This window comes from Balaenoptera musculus, chromosome 19 (genome assembly GCF_009873245.2).
Source record: "Balaenoptera musculus isolate JJ_BM4_2016_0621 chromosome 19, mBalMus1.pri.v3, whole genome shotgun sequence".
Taxonomy (NCBI): domain Eukaryota; kingdom Metazoa; phylum Chordata; class Mammalia; order Artiodactyla; family Balaenopteridae; genus Balaenoptera; species Balaenoptera musculus.
In genome coordinates, this window is record NC_045803.1 from 11,529,813 (window position 1) to 11,538,689 (window position 8,877).

The window sequence follows — 8,877 nt, forward strand, 5'->3', positions numbered from 1 at the left end:
GCTGCAGGAAAGAAGAACCAGGAACTATTTGCAACACCTTATCACCTTTTTTTACTTTACCTCCTCACCTCCCCATCTTTGTTCTGTAAAAGAAACTAGCATCCAAACCTGGGCAAGATGGTCCTTTAGGACGCTAGTCCACCACCTACTCAGTCTGCTGGCTTTCTGAAAAAAGTCACTATTCCTGGCCCCAACAACTTGTCTCTCCATTTATTGGTCTGTCCTGCAGCAAGCAGTACGAGCTTGGACTTGGTAACAATTGGACTGACCCATGTAGATGCTCAAACACCGGGTAGTTGAGGACATCCACACGGATGCTCCTGTAGGTGGTTGGGGCTGGGCAGAGACTCTAGGTAACACCCCCGATCTGCCTCCTTTCTCTCTTCTTGGAGGAGCAAATCCTTGTGCTGCCCATCCTTTAAACTGGATAGTGAATAATGCGGCAAAAATTTCTATACCACTGAATTTTAAAATATCATTCAAGCACTCTACAACTACTCTTCAGCTTCTAATAAATGTTGGAATATATTGAAAATACATGTATCGCAAATAAATTTGAAACTATTCAATATGCAAAGAGAAAGTTGATTTGGTGACATCATAGGACTAAGAATTCAACTCGAGGTAGTGGGCAAACACCCTTTTAGAAATTGTACGTTACGTTCCTAAAGATTGCATCTTAGAACATAAGCCAAAGTTAACACTTTGAAAATCACCGACTTTTAAATGGTGTTTTAAGGAAAATTAATATTTTGAGAAAATAATGAAGGCATCCAATTCAATGCCCGTAAGAGCACCAAAGGGGGTAAGAATAACATAGGATTAGTAGATATGTTAAAAATTGTTGAGTCTGGGTGGTGGGTATGCTATTCTCTGTACGCTTGTGTGTGTTTGAAAATTTCTACAGTAAAAAGTTTTAAAAATAGCTCTTTAATGGCTACCACATAGCATCCTCCATTTTCTCCAATCTCTCAAATAATTAATCATTTAATTACAAAGCTTAATTACTAAAAAGTGATTACAAAAAAAAAAAGAATTTCTGGGTTCATAGGGAGCTTGGAGTTCATGCTCTTTGGATGCAAGAGCCCTGCCAAAATCTCTAGACCTAGATCACTGGGTCTCCATTGGATTACCTGGATGAAATAAAATTTATATTTTATGGCAAGACAAGAAAAATTTAAACATAAAATTATTTTCTACCAGTTTGGGCCTCTGCCTTTCCCTTTAGTGTGTATTGTACATCTGCATTGACCAGACTTCCTTAGGAGATAATGTTCCTTCTTAATCTTGTAAGGGATCACGATAACCCACTACTTGCTTTGTACATACAGATCTGGATTGTGTAAACTGTCAATACACCATTTGTTGGATAACTCTTTGCCTCAAAAGCTTATATAACTGTGCTTTGACCTCTAATGGGCGGAACAGTCCTCAGAGCTTTCTGAAAGACTGTCTCCCAGGTTATAATCCTCAGGTTGGCTCGAATAAAACTTTCCATTTCTTAGATCGACCATTGATTTTTTTTTTCGTCGACAACCTCCTGCAGTGGGGAGCTTCCCACCTGATACCTCACAGCCTCCAAAGGTACCTGAAGGTTACCAGAGTTAAAATCACACAGGCACAGCTGCACGCTCACACAGTCACTTACACTCACACACACACACACACACACACACACACACACACACGCTCACACACTAAATGGGCTGGTCAGCCAACTCTTCAAGCCTCAGTCTCTGAAACTGAACTACTGTGAATACCTCAAATGCCCCCACCTTCCACAGGGGCCTCAGAAAACCCAGCCTCCTTTCCTGGCCAGTCTCTACTCTCCAGGGGTCCTTAGCTCCACCCTCTCCCTGAAGGGCCAGCCCCTGACAGAGAGGCAGGAACAGGAGAAACAGGAAGAATAATTTGGATACAAAACAGGTTCAGGGAAGTGAGGCCTGTTGGGAGGAGCAGGGATTTGGCAAAATGAGGGTGAGTCCAGAACCCTAGTGAGTGTCCACAGTTCCCGGGTGTTTGCTGTCAAAGAAAAATTGCACCAAACAAAGTTAAACAGGCACAGGAGACTTTATTCAAGACTATGGCAATAAGAGAGAGAGACTGAACTCAACTCCACTGAAACAAAAGGTGGGAGAGGTTTTCAGCTGGATGAGCTAGTGGGAAAATGCCAGAGACAGAGGGGAGGTTGGTGCATGGGATGGTCCAGCACCCTGACTTACTCCTGAGTTTACAAATGTTTTTCTCTGTAATTAGGCATCTGTGTTTGCTAACTGCCACTTATTCAAGTTCGGCTCCTACCCTCCCACAGAGCCTGAGGGTCAGGGGTGTTATCTTCCTTGATGATGACATTTTGGAGGGGTGGCTCCCAGGTCCCCTGAGAAAGAGATTCCTGAGCTGTAAAACTAGCAAGAGGCTGGGAGAAAATTTACCTACATTTCAAAGGGCCAGAGAAAGAATCGGCAATGACAAATTTTCTAAAGTAGATGCTCTAAGGAAAGGGAGATTGGGGGCCTGAAGTCAGGAAGAAGTCCGTGTCAAGTTTAGTCAAGCTCAGGAGACCATTAAGGCTGTCCTGGTCACCGCCATTGTGTCCCCTCTGCCCATTCATCTGTGGGTTCGTGACCCTAGGTCTCTGCACATGCCTGGTACCCACTCTGCATGGCACGGTGAGTAGGTGTGATCCCAGCAGGCAGCGCCTCCAAGCGCAAGAAGCAAGGCAGATCAGGAGATGCCAACTTGGCCTCAGCTCCCACTACCCTCGGGAGCACCCATCTGGAAGTCCCCATCTGCCTGGTGTCTGAGTGTCCACATGGGTTTGTCTGAATCCTCAGGGGACAGTGTATCCCTCCAGTTGTCTGCCTGTGTCTCTATCTCCTCCGATATTTTAACATTCATTCATTTAAAAGTCTAATAAAAAAATGTATTAAACACCTTCTGTGGGCATGTCCTGTTCATCAAGTCTGCGTTTGTCTGTGTGTCTACATTTGCATCTGTCCACACCGGACGTGTCTGTCTTTTTGCATCCCATGTGTAACTGCCTCTCTGGGGGGTCTCTATCTCCCTGTCAGTTTGTTTATAAGTTCCTCGATTCACTCATTCCTACAACATCACAAACATCCCCTGAGGCCACTGAGGAGTTCACAGCCTGATGCGGTGACAGACACTGGCCCAACCCAGGGTGACCAAGGCTGGGAGACGGGGGTATCTGAGGCTGAAGGTGGGTGGATGATTGTAGGGGGGCGTGGCAGGTCAGAGAAGTCTCCAAGGAGGAGGTGACGTTTGTGCCTCTGGGTCTGGAGACGTGGGCCCATGTAGGTGGCATGTGTTGGGATAGAGGAAGAGAAGAGAAATCAAGAGGCCGTGAGTGCCAACCTCAGACTAGAACACAGTGTTGGGGAACAGGGTAGAAAGAGAGCCTGCAAAACACAAATCCCCCCGAAGTTAAGGGTTACAGGCCCCTAGCTCCCTCCTCCCTCAGATCCAGGAGTCCAGGCCCCATCATGATTATCTAGGAGGAAACCAGCCCAAGCAAGGGAGGGCAGGGGTGGAGGAAAGCCGGCCGGGCTGGGTATAGCCAGGATGCCTGAGGCTTTGCTGGGAGAACCAGCCAGGCAGAAATCAGAGCAGGAGCTGTCCTCAGTGTCTCCACTCAGGTCCACAACCTGGCAATGGGAGGCCCCAGAGCCCTCCTGCTGTGCCTCTTTGGGGCTGTCCTCTTCCTCACAGGTATTCAGACTTTTGAGTTCAGTGGTAAGAGGGCAGTTGGGTGGGGGATAGCTGGACTCTCCTGGGTCTGAGGGAGCAGAGAGTGGGGGCCGGATTCCAGGGACTCAGGGAGGAGCGAACTAGGGGCCCTGATTCCTGGTTCTGAGGGAGGATGGGGCTGGGGGCCTGGATCCTGGGTCTGAGGGAGGAGGGGCCGGGGTCTGGTTCCTGGGGCTGAGGGGGGGAGGGGCCAGGGGCCTGGATCCTGGGTCTGAGGGAGGAGGGGCCGGGGGCCTGGATCCTGGGTCTGAGGGAGGAGGGGCCGGGGTCTGGTTCCTGGGGCTGAGGGGGGAGGGGCCAGGGGCCTGGATCCTGGGTCTGAGGGAGGAGGGGCCGGGGGCCTGGATCCTGGGTCTTGGTTGGGAGAGGCCTGGAGACTGTGTCCTCTCCAGTTCTCTTCCCCTCCTCTGTTCTTTCCATATCACTCATTTCCTCCAGTGTCTCCGTTCCACTACTCCAGCCTTTCTCATCCTCTTTGCCCATGTCCCCATTCAAAGGTACCTCTGGGGAGCCATGGGGGCTCTTTCCAGAACGGCAGGAAACCTTGGCCTCATCCTCGAGCAACCCCTTCCCCTAGTTTGGGTAAGGACAGGGACATAGTCATATCAGGACTGAAGTGGCTACAAAGGCAGGGAATTTGAGAGGTGGGAAGGAGGTTATGCCTGCATATAACAACTTTGTGTGTGTGTGTGTGTGTGTGTTTGTGTGTGTGTGTGTGTGCGCACGCACGTGCACATGCTCATCCACGGAAGAGAGTTCGATTTCTCTGTGTGTCCATGTGTCAGGGTGTCCTGTGGGTCTCTGTGCTTGTGTGTGTTTATCTGTACCAGGTTTTGATGTCTGGGTGTTTGAACAAATGCTTTTATGGGTCTGTTTATCTCTGAGCCTCACTTTCTTTTTAAAAGAGATGTGTGTATAATTTTGCATCTCTGTTTCTCTTTGTGTTTGTGCATCTCTATGACTGGTGGGCCTGTATTTCTGTGTATGTGTGTTTGGGTATTTTGATGTGTATCTGTCTCTCTGTGTATCTGTTGTGTGTCTCTATGTATCTTGCATCTGAATATGATTTTAAGTTGTTTGTTTTTGTAGGCCTCTTTTTTGTGTATCTCTAACTTCGCCTAATTTCAGGGTCTCATTTTATTTGTATGTCTGTGATTCTTGGGTCTGTATTTGTCTCTCTCTGGGTATGACTTCCTGTGTTCCTGGGTCTGTGTGTTGTGATTATTTCCGTATCCACACAGTTTTCTGTCTGTGTGTGTGATTTTGCATGTGTGAGATCCTGCGCCTTGGTTTTGGGGGGTTTCTATTGGAGGGTCTGGGTGGTACTCGTTTTGCTTGTGAATGTAGAACTCAATGTGAACGCATTCAGGATACTCTGTGTATATTTGTGAGATTTGCATGAGCCTGTGTCAATTTTGTTATTTTGTGTTTACGTCAGTGTTTAAGTGTTCTGTGCGTGTGTGTATCTGTATTGCTGGGGGCTGGCTGTGTGTGCCCTTGTAGCATGAGATTGCACATCCCAGTGCCTGTACTGGAGTGTTTGTTTTCCATCAGTGACCTTTTAGTGCTATTGGATATCATGAGTATAGTTGGGAGAGGGATAGGCAGAACAGGAGTGAATCACTTCCTCCTTTATCAAAATCTTGGAGGGCTTCCTGGAAGAGGGTGGAGATTTGGAAGAGCCTGGGGAAAAAAAACTGGACTGGCAGGTGCAGATGCCATTGCTGTGCCAAGAGGTAGACACAGTCATGACCAGCCACAGCGGCAGCCCCTGCTTCTTTCAGGGCAACAAGGCCTGTCTCCCCTCAGAGCAGAAAAGCCTGGCCCATGTGGCTGTCATCTGCAGGGTGGAGCCTGATTCCTTGCATAGGCTCATCCTTGGCCTGTTCCTCTCACCCCACCCCTGCTCCTCTCCCCAGGGTCCCAAGCCCTGCAATGCTACAGCTTTCAACACATCTACTTCGGGCCCTTTGACCTCAGTGGCATGAAATTCCTCAATGTCTCCTGTCTCCTCGGATGCTCTGAGGCTGTCTTATCCCTGAACACTGGTGAGGGGCAGGAAACGCAAAAAAAAAAAAAAAAAAAGGGCGGGAGCGGGGTACAAGGACAAGGATGAAAGATTAGACGGGGTGGAAGGGGGATGGGGGTGGAGGGGGATGGGGGTGGAGGGGGGATGGGGGTGGAGGAGGAGACAAGGGTTTGGGAAGGAACTGGGTAGAAGAGGGGAGGGAAGGTCAGGATAGAGATGTGGTGGTGGAGGGAGGAGGAGAAGGGAGAGAAAGAAGGAGGGGATAGGGGGGCAGGAGGTGGGAGGAGGAGACAGTAGGGAGCCAGGAAGAGGAGGTGGGAGAGGGGCATAAAAGAGGAAGAGGGAAAGGAGAGTAAAGGAGGAGGAGGAGGAAAGGGTTGGTGATGAGAGGAGAGGGGGAGGCGGTGTAGAGGGAAGCAGAGTTTGACAGGGAGCGAGGGACGAAAGAGAAGGGCAGGGCTGGAGGGAGAAGCCAGGTTGAGTGAGAAGCGAGAAGACAGAGGAGCAAGAGACTTGAGACTAGAGAGAGAGAGGTGGAGAGGAGGGGGCGTGGGAGAGGAGGAGGAGGGCTGGGGGGGGAGGCAGCGCGCCAGACCCCATCCCCTCGCTCCCAGGGTATGGCTCCGCAGTGACCATGGTACAGAAGGGCTGCTGGACTGGCCCGGCTACGGGCCAGATGCAGCGGAATGACAAGGCGCTGCCGCCTCACTACTCGGTGGTGCGCGGCTGCGGGACCGACTTTTGCAACGCGAACCTCCAGACCCACGACTCCCTCCCCAATCTGAGCCGAGGTATGTGAGGGGCGGGGCTGGGTGTGGGGCGGGACTGTACGGGGCTGGGAGGGGCCTCGGCCCGCGCGCGCGCGCGCCCGGGGGAGGGTGTGGTCTCCGCTGGGCTCCTCCTCCCGGTGCGCTGGGATTCCAACGCCCAAGTCGGGCCAGACGGGAGCCCTGGCGCAATGCACATCCCGCACGACCGTACCGAGGACCATTACCTGAATGTGCGTCCACGCTCTCTTGCCAGCGCCCAACCCGCGGACGCTCAGCGGCGCCAAGTGCTACTCCTGCGTGGGGATCCACCCGGAGGACTGCACCCCGGAGAAGTCCCGGCAGGTCCAGTGTCACCAGGACCAAAGCATCTGCTTCCAGGGCAATGGCAGCATGACCTTTGGTGAGAGGCTGGGAGGGTGAGAGGGCCTGGGCAAGGGGTGTGGAGGCAGGGCAGGGCTGACAGGGAGACACGGCCCTGGTCTAAAGAAGGAGGCATGGTCCTGGACTGAGGGAGGAGGCATGGCTCTGGTCTAAGGAGGGGACTGGAAGGAAGTCCGAGGACCCGGTCACGGCTGTGATCTCTGACGTGGAGGTTCAGGTGCAGCTGCCTCCCTCGGTTCTGACCCTCCTCACTGCCCCCCTCCCAGGCAATTTCTCGGTCCCTGTGTACATCAGAACCTGCCACCGGCCCTCCTGCACCATCCAGGGCACCACCAGCCCACGGACAAACATCGACCTCCAGGGCTCCTGCTGTGAGGGGCACCTCTGCAACAAGGACTCCATAAGCCTTCACCAGCGCCTTGGGCACCGTCCCTCCTGAGGCACCCCCCCATCATAGTCCTGCTCCGCATGGTTTCCCTGCTGGTTAGCACTCCGGGAGGACCCCTCGGGCATAGTCAGCCCCTCTAGCCCCTTCCTGAGCAGGATGCTGGGGGCAGGGCACACGCACCCCCTTCTCACTGCTTCAGTTCCTGGAATGTGGAAAATAAGAGTTGCACTCCTGTCTCTCTCTCTCTCTCTCCCTCCCGCTTCCCTCCTGACGCCCAGCCCTCACCTGGTCAGCAGGCCTGGGAGAAATTGGGCAAGGTCCCCAGCATCCCAGGGTGGGGAGAAACATCCCAGCCCGCATGCAGAGCAAACCTGATCATAGATCCTGCTTGCTGAGCACCAGCCAGGCCCAGGCTCCCCACAACCCCATTTCCTGGTTGTGGGTTTCCTGGTCCTAGGCTCTCCCTCCAGAGCCTGGAGCCAGGCTGCATGGGTTCGAATTCCAGCTTCAGCATTTTGCCTGTGGGTGACCTTGGGCAAGTTACTTAATCTCACTGAGACTATGTTTCCTCACTTGTCAGGCAGAGGTGAAAATAAAACCTACAGTAATGACAAGGTCCTACTTCACAGTGGTTGTGGTCGGGATTTAATGAATTCCCTCTCTCTGTCATCTTGATCTGTGATCATCTGTTTGAATATTTAGTCATTTAAAAATACTCATTCAGGACTTCCCTGGTGGCGCAGTGGTTGGGAGTCTGCCTGCCAATGCAGGGGACATGGGTTCAAGCCCTGGTCTGGGAAGATCCCACATGCCGTGGAGCAACTAAGCCCGTGCACCACAACTACTGAGCCCATGCTCTAGAGCCCGCGAGTCACAACTACTGAGCCCACGTGCCACAACTACTGAAGCCCACACGCCTAGAGCCCGTGCTCTGCAACAAGAGAAGCCACCGCAATGAGAAGCCCACGCACCACAATGAAGAGCAGACCCCGCTCGCTGCAACTAGAGAAAGTCCGTGTGCAGCAACGAAGACCCAACACAGCCAAAAATAAATAAATAAATTTAAAAAAAAAAAAAACTCTTTCAGGGCTTCCCTGGTGGCGCAGTGGTTGAGAATCTGCCTGCTAATGCAGGGGACATGGGTTCGAGCCCTGGTCTGGGAAGATCCCACATGCCGCGGAGCAACTAGGCCTGTGAGCCACAACTACTGAGCCTGCGCGTCTGGAGCCTGTGCTCCGCAACAAGAGAGGCCACGATAGTGAGAGGTCCGCGCACCGCGATGAAGAGTGGCCCCCGCTTGCCGCAACTAGAGAGGGCCCTCGCACAGAGGTGAAGACCCAACACAGCCAAAAATAAATAAATAAATTTATTTAAAAAAAAATACTCATTCAACACCTACTTATTGCTGTCTACTAACTGCAGTGCACGAGAAATATCTGGTATTGGTAAGAGGGAAAAGGCAGTGAAAAAGTAGAATGGATGCTATTGATAAAATTTTAATTTATAAAGGAACCCTCCTACACTGTTGGTGGGAATGTAAA

At 51.7% G+C, this 8,877-nt stretch overlaps 1 protein-coding gene across 1 annotated transcript; it reads left to right on the forward strand.

Annotated features, from left to right (window-relative positions):
* The first annotated feature begins 3,607 nt into the window (after window positions 1–3,607).
* On the forward strand, window positions 3,608–7,950 carry LYPD5 (LY6/PLAUR domain containing 5). Its single transcript, XM_036833846.1, has 5 exons — window positions 3,608–3,729; window positions 5,688–5,816; window positions 6,412–6,588; window positions 6,821–6,967; window positions 7,215–7,950. Exons 1-5 carry the CDS (start codon window positions 3,672–3,674, stop codon window positions 7,385–7,387), a joined length of 684 nt encoding a protein of 227 aa, XP_036689741.1. The 5' UTR covers window positions 3,608–3,671; the 3' UTR covers window positions 7,388–7,950.
* The last annotated feature ends 927 nt before the right edge of the window (window positions 7,951–8,877 follow it).